The sequence below is a fragment of the Megascapheus bottae genome, chromosome 4, assembly GCF_031878675.1.
Source record: "Megascapheus bottae isolate mThoBot1 chromosome 4, mThoBot2.hap1, whole genome shotgun sequence".
In the NCBI taxonomy this organism is placed as follows: Eukaryota; Metazoa; Chordata; class Mammalia; order Rodentia; family Geomyidae; genus Megascapheus; species Megascapheus bottae.
In genome coordinates, this window is record NC_143512.1 from 47103805 (window position 1) to 47130916 (window position 27112).

The following is a 27112-nucleotide window of genomic DNA, read 5'->3' on the forward strand; positions in this document are numbered from 1 at the left end:
GCAGAGCCCTTGGGCAGCATGTCATTGCTCATTGCCTGTGGAAGATTTACAAGTGAACAACAAATTGACTGGACCTCAGAAGTATACACCCAGTCAGAGGAGCTAAAGATGTATGGAGAGCATATGCAGGGTACATGATGCTTCTGACTGGGTCTGGAAACTGACATAACCCACAAGATACCCAATGATCTTGAGTATCAGGTAGGTCTTTCCTAGAGACACCCTACACAACACACCCCAGCGTGCCTTCCCTTGGGATCCCTCCTAAGAGGAGAGCAAGAGTTCTGCTTATCTTTTTCTTCAATAAATCATTATTGTTTTATTCCTCCCTGTGTCCAAGGATTCATTCTTCAAGAGCACAGAGATGAAGGACCTGATCTAAGTGCTGCAGTTTTTTCAGTATCAATTACAAGATGTGTTTGGGTTTTGAAAATGCACTGAAATTTACAGAATATGTGTTTTCCTATTACACTTCTGTAAAGACTTCTAAGTTTTTCAAAAGAGTACAATTAATGGCTGGGTGCAGTGGCTCATGACTGTAATTCTAGCTACCCAGGAGGCTGAGATCTAAGGACCGTAGTTCAAAGCCAGCCAGGGCACTAAAGACTTTGAGACTCTTATCTCCAATTAAACACATGAAAATCAGAAGTGGTGCTGTGGCTCAAAGGTAGGGCGGTAGCCTTGAGCTGAAGAGTGCAGGGACAGTGCCCATGCCTCAAAACCGACCCCCCCCCCAAAAAAAGAAGAATCAGGATTTGCTCCAGTCCCAACTTGTCTGTAATCTTAAATTACTTAAAATATCCAAGCTTTGGTCTTTCACCTATCACATCACAGTATTGGTATGAAAATTAAATTCAGGACTGGGAGTTTGGCTCAGTAGTAGACTGCCTGCCTAGCATGCACAAAGACCAGGGTTTGATTCTTTGGTACCACATAAATAGAAAAAGCTGGAAGTGGTGCTGAGGCTCAAGTGGTAGAGCACTAGCCTTGAGAAAGCCCAAAAGACAGTGCTCAGGCTCTGAGTTCAAGGCCCAGGAATAGCAAAAAATAATAATAATAAATTCACAGATTTGACAAGAATTGTCACTACAGTTATCTCTTGCCCATTAGGATTAAGGAACAAACAACATTTCAGCCTTCATACTAATTCTATTCTATTAAAAGGGTTGACAAACATAAAATACACAGCATCACCTATAGTGTTAGGTACTATAGGGAAAAAATTAAGCAGGGAAGAGAAAGAGGTGCAGCTATAACTAAGGAGGTCAAAGAGGGTCTGGTCTCACTAAAATTGTGAGATTTAAACAAAGACATAAAGTAGATAAGGGAGGCAAGTGCGGGGGGGGGGGGGGGGGGGAACCTGTCAGAGAATTTAGCTAAGTTACTGTACCTGAAAATAGGAAGTGCTAGCTATGAAAAAATCACATTAGAAGAAGCCTCAAGGATTGCACTATGACTTAATGAAATATTTTCTTTAGGAGTTATTTTTGTTCTTATCATAATCAGGTTACAAACTGTGGAAGCAATTCAGGAAATATCTACGACTGAGCAGTGAAAGGTAAAACAGCACTCTTGGAGGTACCACCTAGTGAATTACTTCCTTCGTAGCACTAGAGGGCAACGATGGGCAAGTCCACTAGGCTTGTGGTCCAGAGCCCCAAAAGGACTTTGGAACTTTCTGAATTAGTTCAAAACCTCCAGAAAAACACAAGTTTCTCTTTTTTTTTATCCTAGTAGTTGGCCCAGTAGTTTTACTTTTTTCTTTATTGCTAATCCTAGGGCTTGAACTCAGCACCTGGGCACTGTCCCTGAGTCTCTCTGTGCCCAAGGCTCTCTGTGCGCTCTACCACTTGAGCCACAGCGACATTTTCCGTGTATGTGGTACCAAGGAATCGAACTCAGGGCTTCATCTATGCCAAGCAAGCACTCTACCACTAAGCCACATTCCCAATCTAGTTTTACTTAAAAACAACAACAAACAACAACAACACAAATGTTCATTCTTTTGCATCCTAAATTTCTCATGCATTAGGGTGGCAGGGAGGAAAATCAATCGCTCCTCCTGAAGGATGGAGAAAAAAACGCCCACAATTAGCCGACGCCAGGGTGTGGTTCGGAGACCGCGGCTCTGTCCTCGAAGGCCGGCTGCGGGTCGCAGTGAGCGAGGCCCTCGACGCACCGCGCAGGACCGGAGCGCAGGCACCGAGAGTCATGCAGCGCAGCTCCCACCTGGTACCGCGCCCCGCACCGGGGCTGGCTTCTTCCTGCCTGGCTGGAGAGAAAAGGGGACACTCGCCTCCGCAAGGTCTGCAAAGATCTCTGGGATTGGGCCGCCACCTTCCCGCTTGCAGGAGTGAGCAGGGGGCAGGAGCACTCCCCTCAGTGTCTTCTCTGACAGCCTCCCTTCCGCACTTCCGGTGGTGCACCAGATACAAGCCGCCGGCCAGCAACTTCCGCCCGTGGGCCTGAACGCGGAGGAACGAGTCGGAACGACTACGTCGCGTTTGCTGTTCCTACGGCGGTTAGAGGAGGCCGCTCCTTCCGGTCCTGGATTGAGCAGGGGTTGCTCCCGGGTATCCGAGACCCCGAACCTGACAGAGTCTATTCCCCCTCGAGGCGGCGTCCGGCGCGCCCGCGGCTTTTCGCCATGGTAAGGAGGCTGCCTCCGGTGCTCGCGAGGTCAAGGTCCGGGCTGGTGGGGCCCGGAACCCGCGTGCTGGGCGTGCGGCGGGGCGGAAGTGCGGTGCTGAGGGAGGGAGACGCCGGGGAAGGCAGGCAGCGCTGGGGTGGGCACCGAGCGCGCGCCAGGTCGCTAGTGTCGCGTCCCACGTCTCGGGTGATCAGTGCCAGGGCTTTGCGGTCTTCTTAAGAGTCCTCGTCGATCGGGAGGCGGATGGGCCCTTGTAAAGACCAGTCGGCGGAAGACATCCAGCATCGGTTTCTCTGCACGAAAGGATGCCGCATCCTGAGCGATGGCACTTGACACCACCACCTCACCACTTGGTCCATGGTTGCTTAGCTTGGTTCTTTGCGATGGACCTGACTTTGCGTCGACTTTGTTTTGTGCTGATTCCATCGCTTGAGCGCCGGGCTGTCCCAGATTTTTTGATTTTTTTTTATTTTTTATTTCCACTCCAGCGATAGCACTCCGCCGTTTGAACCACAGCTCCATGTCTGGCTAGCTTTTTGGTGGTTAATTGACTATAAGAGTCTCATGGACTTTTTTACTTAGGAATCGTCGGGCCCCTTGCCAAAGGATAAAGCAGCAAATGAACCCCGGTTCTCATTTCTCAGCCTTCTAAGTAGCTAGGATTACAGACCTTTGTATTTTTGCGACCTTAAAATGCAAGCTTAGACCGGCCACATGTTTAAAATAGAACAGCTTATTTAAAATACAAAGAGGATTCTTTTTATACATTACTAATGAAATACAAAATACATCTCTGGAAAACAGGCAAGTGTACAACTCTTTATTGCAGCCTTATTCCTAAATATCCAAAAATGTGAACAATCCTTCATCTTCAAATAACATCATTAGCAATAAAAAACGGTTGAAGTACTTGACATATCCAACAAATGCAAAATGAAAGAAACCAGATGCAAAAGGCTATATGTAACACATATGCTGTTCACATTTCATTCTTTGAGAGACAAAACTTCAGAGAGAGAGAAAAGATTGAAGATGAATAAAGGGGATTGGTTTCAAAGTGGCACAAGGGGACTTTCAAGGTGATGAATTTTTTTTTTTTTTTTTTTTTTTTTTTTAGCCAGTCCTAGGGCATTAACTCAGGGCCTGAGTGCTGTCCTTGGGCTTTCTCAAGGATAGAGTCACAGCCCCATTTCCAACTTTATGTATGAGGTACCAAGGAATCAAACCAGGGTCTTTATGCATGCTAGGTAAGCACTCCACCACTAGGCCAAACTCCCAGCCCCACATGAAATTATTTTTCTATATTGTAGTTGCCAGTCAAAGTTTAGCCTAAAATGGGCCAGGTGTTATGTGCAATAAAAAACATGCAATTTTCTTTTAATAAGTTAGAAATAATGGTGTCTGAAATGCAATTTACCTTATATAATGGTAAAACGAGATTTCTGTAGTCAGATGATCCTTTTAATAAGTCACTGAAATTACAGATGTAAATTATAGAGTTATCCAAGATTAAAATTTGTTTTATATCATGAGAATAGTCATTTAAGCAAGCGAGCATTTGGACAGTAGAGAATCTTATCTTTATACTGGGTCATACTTTTAGAATAATTTTGCCTGTTTTAAAATTCAACATTTCTTACATTTTAGCCACAAAATGAATATATTGAATTGCACCGTAAACGCTATGGATATCGTTTGGATTACCATGAGAAAAAGAGAAAGAAAGAGAGCAGGGAGGCTCATGAACGATCAAAGAAGGCAAAAAAAATGATTGGCCTGAAGGCTAAGCTCTACCACAAACAGCGCCATGCTGAGAAAATACAAATGAAAAAGACGTAAGTGAGCCCATTCATTTCACCTAGCAAGACAGTATTTATTTGCAGGCGTTATTCAATAATCTTGAATCTCTTTCCCTCCTGTTAGCATCAAGATGCACGAAAAGAGAAACACCAAACAAAAAGATGATGAGAAGACTCCTCAGGGAGCAGTACCTGCCTATCTGTTGGACAGAGAAGGACAGTCACGAGCAAAAGTACTGTCCAACATGATTAAACAAAAACGGAAAGAGAAGGCGGTAAGCAGTAAAAATTGTCTTGTTTTATTCAGGAGAGGTAAATTCAAATTTCAGTTTCTGAGTTTTTCTTTGGTAATTTCAACATGAAGGGGCAACTGTTATTCCCAGTTTTTAGGTACTAAAGTGTGCATATTTGTTAAATAGTTTCTCATCACCAAGTTTTAGAATGCAATGTATTGTTTTTATGTAAAGTTGATAGAATGTCATTATATGACACCAAAAGAAATCTTAGTGGTTATCCCTTGTTTCACAAGAGTAGAGTCCCAGAAGTTCTCAGTTCTTCTTTATGGTTGGATAATTATGAAATGATGATACTTTTCTTGAAATTAGTATCTTAGTAATAGGTCCGGAATGTTTTCCACTGCTGTTTGTGTGTATATAAAATTTTACATTACGGAGAGAAACAAAACATCCAGTGAGGAATTTTCTTGCTAATATAATCCAGAAATCCACGTGAGGTACATTTGGCCGGACTAGACTTCTGATTTTATGCTACTTGTAGATGCTACTGCTTTGTTGCAGATGGTTTTTATCACCCATAATAAGGGCTTAATATTTTTGGTTTCAGCACTTGATGCTCCCATGATTTATCAACTTAGCTAGTTTTGTGTGATCATGGCTAATAAGTCTGCATATTTGTAGAAGACTGAACCAAAATGTGTTGAATGTTAGCAAGCAAAAAGTGAATCTATTACTTCATATGACCAAAACATGTTTGATCTATTCTCATTGTCCTTTACTTATAATACGAATTCCCACTTTTAGGGAAAGTGGGAAGTCCCTCTGCCCAAAGTTCGTGCCCAGGGAGAAACAGAAGTATTAAAAGTTATTCGTACTGGGAAGAGAAAAAAGAAGGCATGGAAGAGGATGGTTACTAAAGTCTGCTTTGTTGGAGATGGCTTTACAAGAAAGCCTCCTAAATATGAGAGGTTCATCAGACCAATGGTAAGTCCTTGGCAAAAGTGCAGTGATTTAAAGGCTAGTTCCTTTGTTAAAACTAGTGAAGTTTATTAGAATTTCCTGGAAGTTAATTGTTATTAAATTAGATTTTTTCATGTATTTTTATTGTAATTAATAGAAGGGTTGCTTATATTCACCAGATAGAAGGTGCATTAGTTTACAAACATTGATACCCTTTCCCATGTCTTGGTCCCCATTTCCCTCTTAAATTAGATTTTAAAAAAAGTTTTTATACTGTTTTTGTTGCTCTAAGTTATTGATGGGAATTATTTAACATTTCCTGTAGTCAAGACTTAAGATTTTCCTCTTAAAAAATCTAAAATAAAAAAATTTGTAATAAACACTGAGTTTTAACTTTTAACCATTATAGACTAAATCTCCATTTTCTACAATCACATTGTATACATCCAGCATTCATGACACTACTAGACTTCAAAACATTTGTCTTTTAGACCAGTTTGAAAATTTCAGTAGTACTTGTAACTGTCAATGAGTCAATTAGATTTCAGTACGCTTAATCCTTTTGAAATCATTCTGTATATTGCCATTTAAAAGAAGAGCTAGGGGGATAGGAAAGTGGCAGCAGTATAACTATGCCTCACCAATAATTCCCTGCTCCTATTTGTCTACCTATTGGATATCTCCTTGCTTAGAAAGAAGGAATTGGAAAGAGGAAAAACAGTATTAAATCACACTGCTCAACCCGAGTAACTTTTTGTGTATTAAATGTAAAGTCTTGCTTTTGTAAATAAAATCTTAATAGAGCAAAGCCATACATATTTGTATCAGTTCTTGTGGCCTACAAAGCCTAAGAGTTTCTATCTAGACCTCTGTAGTAAGGATTCCTTTAGTTATGTTGTGCGTGTCTGTGTATGTATATGTGTGCCTTCAGATCAGAGGATGGGCATTGTCCCTGAGCTTTTTGAGCCACAGCTCCATTTCCAGCTTTTTGGTGTTTAATTGGAGACAAGAATCTCGGATATTCCTGCGCAGGCTGGTTCAAACCAAAATCCTCATATGTCAGCCTCCTAAGTAGCTAGGACTACAGGTGTGAACCACTGGCCCCTAGCTTCTCTGTCAGTTTTCCATGGGCCCCTGGCTTCTCTTTCTGTGTGTGTGTGTATAAAATGTTAGTATTTAATAGTTGAAAATTTGACATTGTTGGGCAAGGAGTGTGGCCTAGTAATAGAGTGCTTGCCTAGCATCACGAAGCCCTGGGTTCAATTTCTTGGTACCCCATACACAGAAAAAGCCAGAAGTGATGCTGTGGCTCAAGTAGAATACTAGCCTTGAGAAAGCCCAAGAACAGTGCCCAGGCTCTGGGGTCAAGCCCCAGGACTGGCAAAAAAAAAAAAAAAAGACATTAACCAATGGTTAAGAAGACTGGAATACATGCAAAAAATCTGTCAACATTTTGGACTCAGACATTTTTATGTTTGATTTTCTAGGGCTTACGTTTTAAGAAGGCCCACGTAACACATCCTGAACTGAAAGCCACCTTTTGCCTGCCAATACTTGGTGTAAAAAAGAATCCCTCATCTCCACTTTTTACAACTTTGGGTGTCATTACCAAAGGGACAGTCATTGAAGTGAATGTGAGTGAGCTGGGCTTAGTGACACAAGGAGGCAAGGTTATTTGGGGTAAGTGAATCTTTGACTATGAGACTGATGCTGTTCTGTAGTTCTAATAGAAATTTGACTTTTTTAGGTTAGTATAAAATACTTTAATATAGAAAAGCTAAATAAGTTAAAACTTGGTGTTAAGGATGTTTTTGTAGAAAAACATGAGTGTTCCTTTTAAATTTACTTCATTGGTTTCAGATGTACTACAGTCCTGTTAGATGTGATGTTTTCATAAAATTTTTCTAATAAAGGAAGCAGATGAGACGTTATATGGAAGAAAAAAAATTCATTGTGAGTGAGGGAAGAGAGGTATACATTAAACCTAAAGGCAATATTTCAGTAATTAAGACTAAAATTTTTCATGTAGTTTTAACCTTAGTGTCCAGAATTTTTTCTAAACATTAATGTTCTCTGAAAAGAAGACTGCTCTGAAATTCTTGAATCATTTGTCATGTTGGCTGACCTCAGTTTTTGAATGGGTTGTAAAATTGATTTGAAACTCTTTTTAAAACCCTGTAAGGACTGGAGCTAGAGCTTGCCATGTATGTATAGTCCCTGGGATTGATCCCTAACATTACTGTCACCCTCCCTCCTCCTCCCCCCCTCCTCCCCGTTCTTCTCCCCACCAAAAAAGGTGCTCGCATTAGCTGAGCATAGTGTAGGGGACACCTATAACCCCAGCACTCCCGAAGTGGAAAGAGGTTCCCAAATTGTAAGCTAGCCTGGTTACATAGTGAGACCTCATCTCAGTACTGAAACAAAATGCAATGTATTTTTCAGTGAGAGTCATGGGGGAAAGTATATATAAAGAATAGAGAAGACTGCTGTTGGAAAAACACTTAATATAAAGGTTGTATTCAAGGAAGGGGTAACATTGTCCAAAAAGAAATATACTCATTACCTGACTTATAAAACTATAACCCCCTGTACATCACCTCCATAGTAACTACAAAAAAGAATAAGGTATTCAGGACACAAACTTGGCTTTTGAGTGATACGTTTTTAAAATCTTAATTTCCTCTATTCATTTCTTACATATTAATAGTGATAACTAAATATATTTTAGAGCAAAGGTTATATTCTTTAACAAGTTTCTGGTAGTAGCTAATATTACATTTTTCACCTCCTTTTGGTTTTGTTTTCCTTAGGTAAATATGCCCAGGTTACCAACAATCCTGAAAATGATGGATGTATAAATGCAGTCTTACTGGTTTGACAGACATTTCATACAAGTAACTCCTTACAATTTTTGAAGACTACACAGCAATCAGGAAAACCGCCATCACTGTGTTGTATCTGAGTACTATCAAAGAGCCTTACTTATCTGAAATCAAGAAAACTAGTTACTAAATTATTAAAAAAAATTAAAATGGCCTATTTTTACAAACTGATATTTATTTGGGGGACTGTTTAAGAGATAAGTATATAAAATGTTTACACTAAAATATCTGAAAGTACACACCAAGAAAAATTTAGAACTTTAGAAATACCTTTTTACCTGTTGATTAGTCTTTAAGTAGTTTGTCAGTGAACTAGAATATACTTTTAGACATTTCTATATCCTAAACATAGGGTTAGTATACATATGCACTTTGGTTTAGGTAATTGTTTAATTTGCACTAATATCCTGAAGTTAAGTGTGTCTTCAAAGTACCACTAGTGTGACTAATTATGCCTTTAAGAAAATCATTCAGTACTTAAAATAAATTTAGTATCTAAACACATTTCATAAGTAAAATTGGGAACACAAGGGAAAGAATTCCAAAACAGACCAGAACACAGTAACAAAATATAGGTTTAATTACTACTTTTAAACTTAAAAAAAAAAAAAAACTACCAAGGAAACAAAATATCTCCAGTAAGACTTGCTACTCTGAATAAGACAACTTTTTTTTTTTTCTTCAGTAAACTATAAACATAGAACACAAGTAGACACTTAGGAAGATAATCCAGTGTGCAACCATTAGGACAGACTACACTTTTCTTACAATTAGATTTTCACTTACTTCACCTGTAATCAAAATGAATAATGTGCAAACTAAGAAAGTGAAATGAAAAAAAAATTGACTTCAGGTAATCACTGGATACTACAAAAATGAGCTCTACTTTTACTTATTTTTTAGAACTCAAGCCATTCTCTTGTACAAAAAGTTTTACCAGTATTAAAACAAGGGCAACACGTAACAAATCATACCCATGGACTTGGATCACACCTGAAATACTGTAGTGCTGTTAGTAGACACAAAAGGCAGAAGTTTGCTTCCAAAGTACTGTTCACAGATGTGTAATTTTAGTATAAATTCTTTATTTACATTAAAATCTGTTTCAGCTTGCTGGTGTGACCAAGTCTTAGAAGGAAATCCCAAAGGATAAAGCAGAATGTAAGAGCAGATATTTAGGTATTAGATAAAGATTCAATGCAATGCCATTATAAACTTTCAAGGTACTTTATAATTGTTACAAACCATTTTAGGTAGTGTTCTGGTAGCCTTTAAAAAAGTAAACCATGAATGACTATAGATAATCATCTGATAAAGACTATACTATCTATATGACTAGATAGTAAACAATGACTATATACTCTACCATCTCTGCTCTGTATGGAAATGCCATGAATATAGATACATTTTAAGTATAAGACTGACATTCTAAGCCATGCCATTTGATATTTTAAAAAATCATAGAACTCACCTTTATAAGTTGTAGAGGAGCTTTGCAAGAAATTCTTAGACTTATTTCTGTGAGATCTAGCAATTGAATAAACTAAAATTCTGCTAATAACCATCTGCTTTATATTATACAAGGAATTATATATGTATGTACACAAGAAGTGAACTCGCTTCTCTGCAAAGAAGAATTCTACACAAAATACCAGTTCACAAAGGACTATGTAGAATGTGACTGAACACTCAACAGTTAGACTCGCTGGTTGAAATCACATTGCAGTCCTCTGTGATTCTGATGGGGTTTTCCAATAAAGTATCTGGTTAAGTTTATTTCAGTTCCTACTGAGGATAACTTCTGCTATAAATTTTATATAATTTAGTTACTGAGTAAAAAGGTCTTTCCATGTGACCTAGCTTTTTCCCTGTAGGATCTAAACATCCTCAGCATTTTCCATCTGAATATGTTGCATTCCTGACATGGTAGCCCATGAGAGGCTGAGACAGGAGGATGAAAAGTACAAAAAGTAACCTGGGCTATGTAGACTCTGTCTCAAAAAAAATAAGTAATAAAAGGTTTCTTATATGTTGAACAAAAAGACTTAAAATTGTTTAAAGTTACTGTTTAAGCCAAAATGTAGCAAGTTTATACTGTTAGTCCTCAGCAATGGTATATGAGCAAATACTTTCATAAACTCAAGAGAATCAAAGACATGTCAAGAATTGCCAGTGAACACAATCTTTTTTAGAAACTCCATTCATTTAAGTAAAGGGAAAAAAATGGCAAGAATTAGTGAAGTTCCTAAAGAATTCATTTTAAGAAATGAAAAAAATGGAAGATAGTCTCAGAATCTTTAGTTAATTGCCTAGATGTGATATTAACAATTTTTTTAAAACATAAATCAGCATATGTTATAGATTCACAAGTTTTAGTTACTTCATTTACTTTATCCTCATTGGGAAAACAAATGGCCAAAATGCTTTTGATTTTCACTTAGAAATTATCTGTCTCTGAACAATTACAGAAAATGATAAATACAATAAATCTAGATGTTACGTGAATAGCAGAGGTGATTTTGTCTACTTAAATATTTTAACTAGATCTTTATAAAAATAACATCCAAAAATAAAATGAAGTGATAACACATGACTGAAGACTGGGCAGACTTTCAATGTAAACATAGCACTTCAAATAAGGACACAAAGTCCTTGACTTTTTTGTGTAACATTATTTTTTTTTGGGGGGGGGGGGAGGTATACCAGTAGCTTGAATTCATACCCTTGCACCCTCGCTTGGATTTTTGCTCAAGACTGATGCTCTACCACAGAAACCATTTCCAGCTCTTTTGCTGACTGAGGATAAGTTTCACAAACTTGTCTGTCTAGGCTGACTTCAAACCTTGATCCTTGGATCTCAGCCGCCTGAGTAGCTAGGATAGCAGACATGAACCACCAGTGCCTAACTCTAACTTAACATTTACATATGACTCAAGAACAAGCAAGTTCAAACAACTGAAGAGGTATGAAAACATTCTCCAATAAAGTACAACTGAAGTACATGTATAATTTCAAAAAATTAGTTTTGAGATTCTTTTTGAGTTCTAAAATATTTTGTTCATTTAAATTACCATACAGCAAAAAACAGTTGAGGAATGGGATCTTTTCCCTCCAGATTTCCCTAAGCAATAAATGCTTTTACTATGGCAACATGAAACACACACAATAAGGTAGCTTGCAACCAAAACTCTTGGAATGAATCTAGATTGACAAGACCAAAGGGACAACTGAATTTCTCCATTTCATTGAAGCTTTTGTAACTACAGCTTCTAGGCAGATTTACCCCTGCCATTTTAGGTCTAAGATTGAGGGGCTTTGTTCTATACCTACCCCAAAATTGGATACAAGTGCACAAATTGGCAGGCAGGAAGGTGTGCAGACCTTCTGACCTGAGAATGACTCCATTAGTTAGAAGAGCAGATGAAAACTGAGGAGAAAATAAAGACTATAGAATTAGGTCACAAGGAGAATTAGGAGAAAACATTTCTCAAGTATAGGTAAGGATCAAAAGTATATGCTTAGCTAAATTTATCTGTGAGCAGGACCAGATATTGAAGATGAACTATATCCCTAAGTTCTTCCAGTTGGAGTATTTACCAGATCAAAAGTAGTACACTCTTAAATTTGTAAGCAAATATGCAGAGACATAAATTCCCAGTAGCGCTGTCAATATAAGATCTTAAAGGGTCAGAAGTAGATCTTATGTATATCACTCCACAGATACTAAAGTTGAAAGAAGAAACTCTACAAGTAGGAAGCCAAAAACCGAAACATTGGCTTCAGAAATCTCTGACCATAAATTTTTGTGCTCTCATTTAGTTGAGATTATATGTATTCTTATTTACTTATGCTTATTTTGTTTAGGCATGCTACATTAAAAAAAATGAGTTTTGATATCTAAAACTTCTAGAACCCTCACCATGTTTTACTATTAAAACCCTTAATAGAAAAGATTTCTGTGATCCTTACAAGAAACCAAAAGCCTACTACTTTCACAACTTTTTAATGTATATATACTTTAATACTAATGGTCAGATGTCCCACTTGCTAAAGAAAAATATAATATGATCTGGATTCCCAAAATTGAAACATGGTTAATAAAAATAAGAAATTGTTATATACACAAAATAGCCTGCAAAATTAAAAACTATGGTGAACCCTAGTTTCTAAAGGGAAGAGAAAAACTGCACTGTAAATAAGTTCAAATTGAAATTGTGGAAAATTTTGTCCTGTGCCCCATGCTGTTTATTAATTACCATGTTTTAAAAACAATGAGTATGTCACAAAGAAGAAGATTCATCATACGTATTTCTTCATTCAGGTCATCTTGGCTTTCTTCTTGGCAGGTCCTTTGTGCCCTTTGGCCTTTCTTCGTAAATTCCGCCTGTCTACCACAGGCACTTCCACTTCTATCTCCTCTGAGCTGCTATCTACAGCTTTTTCTGCTGACTGTGTGAACTGATCAAGTTGCTCCGAAGATGCTTCAGACTGCTCCTCTGACTGGTTCTTCTGTCCTGCATTCTGAGAAAATGGCACATCCTCAAGTTCTACCTCTATTAGAGAACTCTGAGGAAGTGCAGTAGACATTTCCTGGGGCTCAGGTGCAACCTCCTCACTCTGGTCTTCTAATGAGGAAGTCGTGTGGGGTGATAAATTCTCAGAGACTGGTTCTTCAGAAAATTCTGTTACCACAGAGTTTGGAAAACCACTATCAGATCGTTCTTCATTCGAGATAGTAGCAACATTGTCTGTACTCCCCATATGCATTTTCTTTTTTGAAACTAGGGACAGTTTCTCTTCAGTGTGCCCCTTATCATCAGATGGGCCTTGATCCATCACCATTTCTGAGTCAGTTATATGTCGGGCCTGAAAATAAAATATTTAGTCAACAGACAATCTTTTGCAACACAGTTCTGAACTATATAATTCTCAGACATGAACATACAGTGACATTGAATTACAACTGAAAGAATTTAGTATTCATTTTTTTTTCTTTTGTTGTGGGGCTTGAACTCGGCCTGGGAGCTATCCATGAGCTCTTCAACTCAAGGCTACTACTCTACCACTTGAGCCACAGTGCCACTTCCAGTTTTCTAGTGGTTCACTGGAGATAAAGATAAGAGTCTCATGGATTTTTCGTGCCCGGGCTGGTTTTGAACCATGATCCTCAGATCTCCACCTCCTCAGTACCTAGGATTACAGGCCTGAGCTACTGGCACCTGGCAGTATTCTTTCTTTTTTTTTCTTGGCCAGTTCTGGAGCTTGAACTCAGGGCCTGGGCACTGTCCCTGACCTTCTTTTGCTCAAGGCTAGCATTCTACCACTTGATCCACAGTGCCACTATTGCCTTTTTCTGTGTACATGGTGCTGAGGAATTGAACCCAGGGCTTCAAGCATGCTAGGCAAGACTCAACCACTAGGCCACTTTCCCAGCCCAAGTATTCATTATTGTTTTTAAACTATGTTTATACACTCTTTAAAATTGTCTCATAGAACATTAATAGTATATATATATATATTTGTATATAGTATAATATGTATATGTGTATAGAACAAATGTAATTATTTTATATCAAAAAGTACTTGAGAAAAATTAAACTTCATATTGTCTTCAAAATCATGAATCAAGGAAGCACTGGTGACTCAAGCCTGTAATCAAGAGGCTGAGATCTGAGGGTTGCAGTTGAAAGCCAGGCTGGATAGGAAAGTCCATAAAACTCTATCTCCAATTAACCACCAAAAAGGCAAAAGTGGAGCTGAGGCTCAAGTAATAACAGTGCTAGCTTTGTGCACAGCAGCACAGGGACAGTTTAAGTTCCAGGACCAGTGGGCACATGCACACACGCACACACATACGTGCACATGCGTACAGACACACACAAATGAATTATGTAAGTCCTTAGTTTCCTGATGCTACTGGAGGCAGAAGCAAGAATACCCTGGGGCATGTGTTTCCCTTCTAACTTTGACTCTGGTTTCCTTAGATGATAGGTAAGGCAATGGAAGTGCTATTCACTAGTTTAGGTGATATGTTAATAAATGAATGCTATACGAAAAGTTTTGGGCCTTAAATTAGAATATTCAAAAGTAACAAAATTAAAGCTCTTTACTGTACCAAGTTTCTCTTTTCCAATAATCTAGTCTGCGTAAACATATCAGAGTTACATTATATAAACAATAATACATCAAATAGTTGGCAAACCATGTTTTACCTCTCCTCCCCCTCTCTTTTTTTTTGTTTGGTTGTAGGATTTGAACTCAGTCTGGAAGCTGTCCCTGAGCTCTTCCACTCAAGGCTAGCACTCTACCATTTTCAGCCACAGCTCCACTTCCAGTTTTGAGTGATTAATTGGAGAAAAGATTCTCAAGGGGGCCTTTCTGCCTGGGCTGGCTTCAAACCATGATCTTTAGATCTCAGCCTCCTGAGTAGCTAGGATTACAGGCATGAGCATTTCTTATGTCTACAAGGAAAAATTCATGGACAGATATAAAGTTTCAAAGATCTATGGAATGTTACTAATTATATTTTCTTCATATAAGTTAATTTTCCTAAAGAACTATACATATTAAGGTGGAGGAAAAATATATAAGCTAAATCTGCTACCTGCCAATGGCATTGGAATCTGCATACTTTAAGTACAAAAATGAGTTTATTCCAGATTTACCTTATCCAGTGCAACAGCCTCAGCAGGCTTTGAAGATTCTGCCACCAATGGAACAAGATTTGTAGTATCTTCACCAGAATGAAAAGACTGTATTTTTAATTCTTCTTCTAAACCTTCACTAGTAGAGTCTTCCTCTTCAGTTGTAAGTGAAGTCTTAAGATTATCATCCATTATTTCACCATTCATGGGCTCCATATCAGGGTCCTACACCAGGAGGGAAAAGTCAGGACATAACTACAAGCCAGATTCCTTGCTATACAAGATAGGTGTCTCCTCAGGATGCTCTGGTTGCTCACTACAGTTCTGAAATTCGGTGAAAAGATACTTCCCTTTCTTGCTCTTCCTTTTAAAGGACAATCATGGAAGGAACATTCTCAGTCCAAAGGTACCAAAGGGAGTCTTGACTTGAGACTAGCTCTTACTCAGGAAACACCAGTTGTTGAGCACCTAAAATCTTTGAGGCCTTTGAGAAATGATAGTTTACCCTGCTGGAGGGAGGAAGTACTACCAGTGTTATGGCAAGTTGGAAAGAGAGAGCCCTATCTGCCAGCACACTGACAGTCTAGAGTCATTTCTGAACTTCTAGCTCTTTCCATCATATTACTTTTATTTAATGTTAACTACTAATTAATCAGGTGACACTTTAATACTCTAAAGGCATTTTATCACTATATTAAAAATTAGAAAACTGATGCAGTCTCGTGTTCAAAAGCATATTTAAATGTGAAATATTGGATCCCTGAAAACATTAAGTTTTTCAAAAGAAACAGTGAAATCAGAGACTTGTTTATTTACGTAAGTCTTTTTTTTTTTTTTTTGCCAGTCCTGGGCTTGAACTCAGGGCCTGTGCACTGTTCTTGGGCTTTTCTCAAGGCTAGCACTCTGCCACTTGAGCCACAGCACCACTTCCAGCCTTTTTCTATGTATGTGGTACTGAGGAATGGAACCTGGGTCTTCATGAATGCTAGGCAGGCACTCTACCACTAGGCCAAACTCCCGGCCCGTTACGTAAGTTTTCTATACCATGAAAAATTTTCAGGCCAAACATGATGATGTGTGTCTGTTCCCAATGTCCAGGAAGGTAAAACAGGAAAATTTTAAGTCTGAGGCCAGCCTGGGCTATAAAGACCCTGTTTTAAAAATACTTTTTCTACACTGCCTTCCCAGGATGGTATAACTGGCAGGATAGAGAGAAGCAGGCCCGCCTGCCGAACTTAATACCAACACTATTAACATAGGGACGTCAGGTCTGGTTGGCACATGGCAAATGGGGGTCTGGCATCTTGTCTTCATGATAAGGGAAGAAGCCACTGCTGCCCACAGGATAGGATGGGTACTTGGCAAATAGGTTACTAAACCTATCAGTCCAATGCTTGGAATTGGCAGTTTCCTATGATCCCACTGCCTGACAATCCTACTTAGGCCCAGTCCAGCTCTGGTGCCATTATGCCATGGCATACATCTCCATGTTTGTCTCCAGTCACCATGACATCCCAATTCAGCTATCCATTGGAGCTGAACTGGTTTGTTAGTATTGTCTTGGGGCTTTCCTTTCTGACCTCTTTCTTAACTATATTAAGTATATTTGTGAGCTGCAGGCATTGGTAACAATAGGCTGCCTGCAGACCTCCTGTGCTCCAATAAAAGGCTCCAAGATCCATCCTCTCAAAAAAAAAAACTTTTTCTATAATTATAGAAATTTATAATAGTTTTTCTATAATTAATATGTAGCTTAAATGCTACCTGTCATAGTACACAAAACTGAACACAGAAGATAAATACAGTAAATTCATAAAAGGACCAGCTACAGTTAGATAATGTTAAAAGGAAGAAAATGAGAAAGATACAGCAAAAACTTAAAAACACAGAATTGTGGTAACTAAAAATGATAAGTAATAAAAGAAAAATGTCAGTCCTTCAGCTTTTAGCCTTAGGAACCAAATAAATGTAATAGGAAAACAGGTTCACTACAGAAGTAATTTTTAAAAAATAGTCTGGAGTTCAAGCCCCAATACTGGCATTTAAAAAAGACAATCTGTCTGAATAGAAGTATTTAGTAAACAAGTAAATATAGATCAATATTAGAAATATAGTATTCCTATGCATGTACAATTTATTAATTTAGAAGCATGTTTACTTTCATGTGTTGCTTTTGTTTTTCCATTCCTGGGCTTGAGCTCAGGGCTTGAGCACTGTCCTTGGGTTTTTCTCAAGGCTAGAGCTCTACCACTTAGCCACATCACCATTTCTGGCTTTTTGCTATGTATGTGGTACTAAGGAATCGAACTCTGGTCTTTATGCATGCTAGGCAAGCACTCTACCATGCCTGGCCCTTGATTTTTGCTTTTTAAGGTACCAGAGCTTTCTTGCTCTGGTACCTCTGACCCTCTACCACTTGAGTCTACTATTTTGCTCATTGGAAATGGAGCCTTGCAGAGTTTTCTGTCAGGCTACCTTTGAACCAAAATCCTTTAGGCCTTAGCCTCTGAAGTACCTAGACTTACAGACATGAGCCACTAGTACCTGGCCCAGTGTATTTTTTTAAATTATTTTTATCTTTTTCTAACAATATATGATCGATAAAGATAAATTTTACTGTATTCCTATTCAATTTACTTAGTAAATGACTCATACCTTCACACCATCTTGTTTCTCCAGGCCTGTTTGGGTTTCTAGGGCAGGCCGTGCATCTTTGTCACTGATTTCATCATCAAATTCTGTCACTTGCTGCTCAGGTTCTTCCAGGAATTCTTCTGAGCTCTCTGAAGTATGTGCAGTAGACTCCAGTCTACAAAAGAATACTACTCTTAGTTGTTCTATATAAAATTTCAGGAATCATTTCTTTTTCTTTTCTTTCTGTTAACTGGTATTGAACATGGCGGGGTCTTGATTATGATAGCCAAGCACTCTACCCTAAGCTATATCCATCCAGCTCTATCATTTATTTTTGAGTCACAGATTCACCGTATTGTTACTGGCTAGCCTAGAACTCTGCATGTAGTCCTGGCTGGACTTAACTTCTACTCAGCCCCCTAGAATATTTTCCTAGAAAAGCAATATTTTAGAGGAGCAAATTAAGTATCACTATGTCAGCAACTTTAGATTTTTGCAGAACTAAATCAATCTTTTTATCCTCTTACAAATTCATTCTCTTTGGCTGGGAATGTAGCTCTGGGGTAGAATGCTCACCTAGCATGCAAGAAGCGCTGGGTTCGAATACTCAGTACCAAATAAACAGAAAAAGCCAGAAGTAGTGCTGTGGCTCAAGTGGAAGAGTGCTAGCCTTGAGCAAACTAAGGTCAGGGATAGTTCCCAGGCTCTGAGTTCAAGCCCCAGGACTGGCACTCAATCAATCAATCAATCAATCAATATTCAATTCTCTTTCAGACCATGCCTTTCAGGCCAATTAATAACATCATAATTTTCTCAATCAGGTAAACTAAACCTGTCTTTTAGTCTATTCATATCTATTAGATCTTATTCTTCTGAAATAAAATCAAACCTCATTTTGCCAGGGACAATGTATGGATAATGGGCACATTTATTTATTTATATATACAGTACTGAGGATCCAACCTGACCCATGACTTCTGTTGATTCAGCTGACTGCCAGTTTTTGAAAGAACTGACATTATTTATTATCACTAGCTTCTTCCAAATTAATCCAATAACTCAGTAAGATAGGTCAAGTACAAAATAAAATTGAGCTTGGCGCAGTAGCTCAAGCCTGTAATCCTAGCTACTCAGAGGCTGAGATTTGAGGATCACAGTTTAAAGCCAGCCAGGGCACTAAAGTCTGTGAGACTCTTATCTCCAATTAACCATTAGAAAACCGGAAGTGACACTGTGGCTCAAGGGTAGGGCGGTAGCCTTAAGCTGAAGAGCTCAGGGACAGTGCCTAGGCCCAGAGTTCAAGCCCCACAACCAACAACCCCCCCCCAAATGAGGGCTTAAATGATTGACCAAATTTCCATATTATTAAAATTCAAATTCAAAGTTGACAATAATGATGCATAATATGAAGAATGTTCCCTGGATTTTCACACCTGAAAGACTCAACAGTGTATCTATGCCCTCTCAGCAATGCCCCTTGCAACACTTTCTATGTAATACCTAATACTAGAAGCCTAATAACAATATAAACTCTTGAGAGGAGGTGGGGAGAGGGAAACAGTGACAAAAACATGAGAAGGGATATCAATGTTTGTGAAGTAATGTATCTTCTATCTGGTGAATATAATGTAACCCTTCCATTAATTACAATAAAAATTTTAAAAAAAACAATATAAACCCCTACACAAGGGCATTTGCTATACAACAAAACAGCTGCTATCCTGATTACTAAATACTATAGTATGAAAGTAAGAACAGATGAAAAGATTGGAAACAACATAAACAATTGTTTACTTATTTATTGAAGCTGTAGGTAAAGTCTGGACAGTTTTCTCATCTTCCCCTTGAGAATTACTTAATTCAGCATCTTGAAACCGTTTTCCTATCTTCGGCCGCTTTAGATGACCACTTCGAGTACGAGTGGAAACAGGTGTTTTATCATGGCCTGAGGAAAACAATAAAACTGCACTTAAATTATGTACTGAAAGTATTACCTACCAAAATATACAGAAATCAACAACTATGGTAGTTTACACATATCCCCACCTCAGAGATGCTTCTGCCCTCACATCAGGCTGACATACAATGTCAGTGTTTTTCCCTAAATTATAAAATAAATTATTCAGAATTTACTCTTCATTATTTCTACTGCCTCTGAATTTTGCCAAGTGTTTGTGCATTCTCAATGATATTCTCCCTCAATGATTTAAGGAAATATAGACATGACCATCACTATTTCACAGATAAGGAACAAAAAAGGTGAAGGTACCTGTATCTTTGAATGTTCACACACAGTAAAATCAGGGACAGTGGTAGCATTTGAACCAAGGTCAGATGTGAGAGCTGGTTAAATCTTCATTTATTCTAGGTCTCATTCATGCAAAAACTTACTGAGATCAGTTCAATTTCTTACCTTCAGAAGTGCTTGCAAAGGCATCTTTTAGAGAATCAATCTAAAATAGAGATATAAATTAATGCCCAATATTTTAAACTATTTTTCTCTTCCTATAGGTTTAATTCATAGTTTCAAAGGAAAAAAAGTTAAACTTTTTCAAATAGCACTATTTATGAAGAAATTATTTGAAGTCTCAGTTATCCTGAGCCTAATAATTTATATAAGCATCTTTTACAATGTTACAGGCTTAAACTGGAGTTTCAGTCCTCAGCCATCTGCTCTCCTCACTTTTTTACCTATTACTTTCACATCAACATCTATTGCTAGCAAGTTTAAATACATAAGTAAAACCCCTCAATTCCAATCCTGATTTGCAAAGCAGTATCTCCCAGTGGATGAGTCCATTTGATTTACATTCAACCCATCACGAAACAAATCTTTTTTTTTCTTTTTTTTAATAATATATAATTTTTTAAAATTTTTTATTGTAATTAATAAAAAGGTTACATGATATTTGCCAGATAGAAGGTGCATTAATTCACATACATTGATACCTTTTCACATGTCTTGGTACCCATTACCCTCCCCCCCACCCCCACGAAACAAATCTTATCTTCCTCCAACACTACTTCCTATCAAGGTAAGTAGCAGTAACAATCAATCACTAGCCAGAAATCTATGAATCAGAAACAATTTTTTCCTAACCCTCATTGAGTAAATCATAAAGCCTATCAATTTTAACTCTTTTTTTTTTCAGAATTATGCTGTTCTTTGTACTGCAATGGCTTTAGTTCAAGGCTTTAGTGCCTTTAACCCAAACTACTGCAATAGCTCCTCCCTGGTCTAGTTAGTTATTCCTGTCCAATCTCTTCCACCCTGATGACAGAATGCTGCTTCCAAAATATAAACTATGCTGCTACTTTGCTCACAAATTTGAAAAAAAATCACTTCAGTTTATCACTGCACATAATACAAGCTCACAAGCTCTTAGATCATTTTAATAACTCTGCAGGAGTTGTTGTTGCTGTTTTTATTTATTTACTTTTTTTGGCCAGTCCTGGAGCTTGAACTCAGGGCCTGGATACTGTCCTTGGACACTTTTGGCTCAAGGCTAGCACTCTGCCACTTGAGCCACAGTGCCACTTCTGGCTTTTTCTGTGTATGTGGTACCGAGGAATGGAATCCAAGGCTTTGTGCATGCTAGGCAAGCACTCTACCACTAGGCCATGCTGCCAGCCCTGGATATTGTTGTTTTCTAAAAATGCCATTTTCTGAAATGCTATAACAACCCTTATCTCAGAACTCCCATTCACTCTTTAAAACTGACTCCCTCAGCCATGTACCTCCCCTCATTTGCTAGAATCATTAATTTAAGTCAAATATTATGGAGTTATGTATTATGTATTTATTTACTTACCTGTTCTCAACAGTGTATCAATTAAATTTCCCAATCATGTAAGAACCATAGTTTTGTACAACCAATGACTATACCTCTCCACCATACCACTCTCCACACATTCCTCACACACTTACTAAATTCCTGAGTATTGTGTGCTCATAACTACATCCAGAGGGTTTTTAAAACCAAAACTGACAATGAGAATCCAAATGTTCCCAACGTAAGGACATGACAAATGTTTGAGGTAATGGACATGCCTGTTATTGTTATCTCATCATTACATATTGTACACATTCAATATACCCATTGAAATGTCACACTACAGCCAGTAAACATGCACAAATACTAGGTATAAATATAATTTCTTAAATATCTACTTACAGAACCTAAACAAGAGAGTAACTGCGACAGATGATATGATTTTTTTCCTTCTAGAAGTCTATATTCAACCAGAAAAGAAAAAAATAAAAGATACAAAAAGTAAAAGAGAACTGCATGTCTTATTTAATGTATAAAATAGGGAGACTGGAAGTTTAGCCTAGTGGTAGAGTGTTTGCATGAAGACCGGAGTTCAATTCCTTGGTACCACATATGTAGAAAAAAGCCAGAAATGGTGCTGTGGCTCAAGTGGTAGAGCTCTATCCTTCAGAAAGCCCAAGGACAGTGCCCAGATCCTGAGTTCAAGGCCCAGGACTGGCAAAAAAAAAAAAAGGAAAAGCCAATTAAATCACTTAAAGAATAAATCATGTGCTGAAACAGAACTGCTTCCTTAAGTGATTATTCATAAGATATAAAATAGCTAATATGAGAAATAAATTTTTCCTTAAGCTAATTTAAAAGAATATTTAAAAATTTCTAAAATGAAAGTTTAATTCTGCTGTTAACTTTAAGACATGGTATCACTATAATGTATTTTTAGACAAATAACATTTTAAATTATTTGCCTTCATTACATTATGCAGATTTTCTTCTTTAAGTTTATCATAGTTGGCCAATACAAAATGAATCTGTATATCTGAGGAATCTGGACTACGTAAGAAAACAGACTTATTCTAAAGCCCCAAAAGCAGGAAAAAAAAATGAAAAATCCAACTCTTGGGGTTGGGAGTATGGCCTAGTGGTAGAGTGCTTGCCTACCATGCAAGAAGCCCTGGGTTTGATCCCTCAGTACCAAATACACAGAAAAAGCTGGAAGTGGTACTGTGGCTCAAGCCTTGAGAAAGCCCAAGGTCAGTGCCCAGGCCCTGAGTTCAAGCCCCAGGACTGGGAAATTGATTAATTAATTAATTAAAATTTCCAACTTTTATATGCAATTTCAGTGTTTATGTTGTTCTTAGAATCATTAAAAAAAAAAGTGCCAGGAGCGTAGCCTACTGGTAGTGCTCACCTAGCATGCACAAAGCCCTGGGTTCGATTCCTCAGTACCATATACACAGAAAAGGCCAGAAGTAGTGCTGTGGCACAAGTCGCAGAGTACTAGCATTGAGCAAAATGTGTCCAAGGACAGTGCCCAAGCCCTAAGTTCAAGCCCCAGGCCTGGCCAAAAAAAAAAAAAAAAAAAAAGAAAAGAAAGAAAACATAAAAATCTTTTCGCTCAGGGCCGGGAGTTTGGCCTAGTGGTAGAGTGCTTGCCTAGCATGCACAAAGACCCGGGTTCGATTCCTTGGTACAACATATATAGAAAAAAGCCGAAAGTGGTGCTGAGGCTCAAGTGGTAGAGCTCTAGCCTTGAGAAAGTCCAAGGACAGGGTTCATGCCCTGAGCTCAAGCCCAGGTCTGGCAAAAAAAAACCCAAAACAAAACAAAAAAAAATCTTTTCGCTCAAATACAGTCAAAGTCTCAAATTAATTAAAAGAAATAAGCACAAATAATTTCCTACATATGCTCTCTGCTTTATGCATTTATAAAAATATGTATTTTTCAATAATAATTAAGAATATACTCAGATATGCATGTAAAAAATACAACTGCAAGCCAGGCATCAATGGCTCATGTCTGTAATCCTAGCTACAAAAGAGGCTGAGATCGGAGGGTTTGAAGTTCAAAGCCAGCCCAGGTAGGAGAAACCTTTCATCTTCAGTTAACCTGGAAAAAAGTCTGACATGGAGTTATAGCTAAAGTGTTCAAGTACCAGCCTTGAGCAAAAAAGCTAAGGGATGATGCCCATATCCTTACTTCAAAGCCTAGTACTGATACAAAAATAAATAAGTAAAAAATGAATAAAATGCAACTATAATAGATGCCATCATGGACTAAACTTTATATAAAAGCAGACTAATAGAGCTATATTTTATGTAGTGTTAAATACCACAAAATATGAATTCTGGATTAGCTCTGGCAAGTCCTGTGAGACCTATCTTTTGACTTGCAGGATATCCAACATTTGCAAAGTATATTCACTCTAAAAAGACCTAGCGTATACAGTCTGAAACTTCTGATAATGTTTAACCTACCACAAATTCCATTTCTAGAACTTTCTATGTATCTACAAAGACACATATAAATGTGTTTGCTCTTGGGATACTTAAATCTTCAATAACTTGGCCAGGCACCTGTGGCTCACGCCTGTAGTCCTAGCTACTCAGGTGGCTGAGATCTGAGGACCACGATTCAAAGCCACACCAGAGAAGGAAACTCCATGAGATTCTCTCCAATAAACTACTCAGAAAACGCCAGAAGTGGCACTGTGGCTCAAGTTACCGGTAGATCCCTCGTCTTAAGCACAAAGAGGCTCAGGGATAGTGCCCAGGCTGAGCTCCAAGCACCAGGACCAGAAAATAAAATTAAGTGTCTAGCATCAAGAAAATAAATGACAATGTTTGTATATAATAACATGCTGCTACTTGACAAACATGTTTTAAAATAACGAAGTAATAAAATGTTTATAATAATTAGAATGAAGAGAATAAAAAATACAGAGATAAGCAGCTATGAGTAGCATAACAGTATAAATATAAAAGAAATATGTACAGACACATACTTCATAATATATATTAAGTAAATATACAAAAATTTCAATAGCGGCTATATCTGAGTAGTAGGATTACATATTTTTATCTTCTTCTGTGGCATTTTATGTATACTTTCAATCATCTTTAATTCCTTGTGATTACTATACATACCATTAGAATCATTTTTCAAAGAACTTTTAAGTCCTTGGTAACCAATTGTAAAAACAAACCAAAAACAAAAATAAATACGTAACCTGTTTAATCAAAATTACCTTAGCTGGCAGAACTGTAACACTAACAATTTTAATATGAACTAAATCTACATTGAAGAAATGGAAATATTACTTCCTACAATGAACAAAACAGTGTACCTACAGTTAGCGGCATCTCACTAGATTGATTGTCTTCAGCACTCGGTTCATATTCTGGATCTGCCACAAGACTGCATTCCCCAGACATAGGTCTCCTGGCTTCATGTTGAGAAACTGCTGTGTGTGGAAAAAGTTTTGGATTACAAACCAATCAGTACTTATTTTCATTGTAACGTTGCTTGCATGGTTTTCATTAACATTCTGAAAAGCAGCCTAGACAGAAAAGACTGAAAAATCTTAAGTGTGGGATGTCTTCCTCACAATGTATTATAACAAATACTTGCCACCATATGGAGTCTTATATAGGTATCATCGGTGTTTAGTGAAGCTGAGGAAGAGATACAGGAGATGAGGGTTATTTCTAGTCTGAAGAAGCCTATTGTATACCATTTTAGTATTCTTTATTTTTTACTCCAATTCCTACTGGGTTGTAACAATAAAAAAAATTTCAAACTCAGGATTAGAGGGTCTCTTATGAGAAAGATCACATTACAATACACTGCCATTAGTGATGATTGCCAGCTGGGGAAGTAGTAGAGAGCCTACTTAACAAGCAGACTCGGAGTTCAAACTCTCACACTAGCCTTCTCAAAAACAGAGAAGACAGGGATGGGAATGTAACCTAGTAGTGGAGTGCTTGCCGAGCATGCATGAAGCCCTCCCTGGGTTTGATTCCTCAGCACCACATATGCAGAAAAAGCTGAAAGTGGTATTGTGGCTCAAGTAGCAGAGCGCTAGCCTTGAGAAAGCTCAAGAACAGCGTCCAGGCCCTGAGTTCAAGCCCAGGACTGACAAAAAGAAAAAAAGGAAGAAAAGAAAAGAAGAATAAAATAAAGAAGACAGGAGGTTGTCAGGAGGCTGAAATATGGAAATTGTGGTTCAAAGCAGCTCAGGCAGGAAAGTCTGTGAGACTCTTTCCTACTGAAAAAACAGAAAGTGGGCCGAGCATGGTGGCTCACACTTGTAATCTTAGCTACTCAAGAGGCTGAGATCTGAGGATCTCAAAGCCAGCCCGGGCACTAAAAACTCCAGGAGACTCTTATCTCCAATTAATCACCAGAAAACTAGAAGTGGGGCTGTGGCTCAAGGGGTAGGGCAGTAGCCTTGAGCTGAAGAGCTCAGGGACAGCACCCAGGCCCAGAGTTCAAGTCCCAGGATTAGCACCAAAAATGGAAGAAGAAAAAGGAAGAGGAAAAAGAAGGGGAGGAGGAAGAAAGGGAGAAGAGGGGAGGGGAGGGGAAGAAGAAGAAAGGAAGAAGGAGGAAGAAAGAAGACACCGTTATTATTAGATGCTGCTCTTTGAACTGGACTGTGTTCAAACATAGTTACCTGTGATTTTAAGAGCCTCTCTCTGTAATGCTTTGGTGACTGGTATTCGCTGGTACCAGTGTCCAACGCCTTCAACTTCCCAAAGGAGTTCATGGTCTCCTGGATACTTTTCAACATATTGCTTGGAAGCTGAAAAACACATTTAGAGTTTTCTAGAAATCTCAAATACCAAAGGTTATGTAAAAGAGAAGATATAAAGTAAGCTTCCCAACTAACTTAATAGAGCTAGTATAATCTTAATACAAAAACACCACCAACAGAATTTAAGAAAGTACACAACAGTAGTCTCATTCATAAATAAAAATCCTATAACATATCAAATGAAATTTTAACATTAAATACAAAAAAGTATATGTGCAAAATTATTTCACTTGTAAGTGTAAGAAATCTATATAGTTTAAGAAATGTATCATTTAAAAAAAAAACTATATGTGATGAAGCTAATTGAAAGGACCTCCAGGATATTGAAACAAAAGCCATATAACGAATGATTGTTCTCCTTAATCTACTATGTTATCTCTCATCTCCTTTGCTGTCCCTTGGGTATCTCATATTGTTACAGTATCTCACTTTGTTATCTGATACATTGAATTTATTTGTATTTGGTTATTTGAAATTTGATAGGGAAGGGGGGAAAACCAAGGGGGGGAAAGGGTAATGGGTACCAAGACATGTGAAAGGGTATCAATGTAAGTGAATTAATGCACCTTCTATCTGGCAAATATCATGTAACCCTTTTATTAATTACAATAAAAAATATATTAAAAAAACTATATGTGATAGAACCACTATGAAAACAATTTGGTAGTTCAACACAGAATATACCATTATACTCTCAGGTACGTACTCAAAAGAATTTAAA

At 37.9% G+C, this 27112-nt stretch overlaps 3 protein-coding genes across 5 annotated transcripts in view; 1 reads left to right on the top strand and 2 right to left on the bottom strand.

Moving 5' to 3' along the window:
- Nucleotides 1–2447, bottom strand: part of Gfm2 (GTP dependent ribosome recycling factor mitochondrial GFM2) — a 39079-nt gene extending 36632 nt beyond the window's left edge. The window contains exon 1 of the mRNA XM_090331827.1: nt 2230–2447. The gene's annotated coding sequence lies outside the window, so the exon portion shown is untranslated. The remainder of the gene's footprint in view (nt 1–2229) is intronic.
- Nsa2 (NSA2 ribosome biogenesis factor) lies at nt 19–8681 on the top strand. Its single transcript, XM_090331055.1, has 8 exons — nt 19–130; nt 2033–2232; nt 2399–2650; nt 4298–4485; nt 4574–4724; nt 5490–5669; nt 7133–7325; nt 8456–8681. Exons 1-8 carry the CDS (start codon nt 19–21, stop codon nt 8521–8523), a joined length of 1344 nt encoding a protein of 447 aa, XP_090187181.1. The 3' UTR covers nt 8524–8681.
- Nucleotides 8682–11215: 2534 nt separating this feature from the next.
- The window catches only part of Fam169a (family with sequence similarity 169 member A), a 50442-nt gene continuing 34545 nt past the window's right edge, over nt 11216–27112 (bottom strand). For 2 of the 3 annotated variants that reach the window (XM_090331830.1, XM_090331829.1), the window contains exons 7-13: nt 26251–26379; nt 24926–25038; nt 20219–20258; nt 19600–19750; nt 17827–17980; nt 15193–15396; nt 11216–13393 (exon numbers count right to left, since the gene is read on the bottom strand). In XM_090331830.1, the coding sequence (XP_090187956.1) occupies nt 12845–13393; nt 15193–15396; nt 17827–17980; nt 19600–19750; nt 20219–20258; nt 24926–25038; nt 26251–26379 (1340 nt within the window). In that variant the 3' untranslated portion in view covers nt 11216–12844. The remainder of the gene's footprint in view (nt 13394–15192; nt 15397–17826; nt 17981–19599; nt 19751–20218; nt 20259–24925; nt 25039–26250; nt 26380–27112) is intronic. The other variant, XM_090331831.1, reaches the window with a different exon arrangement.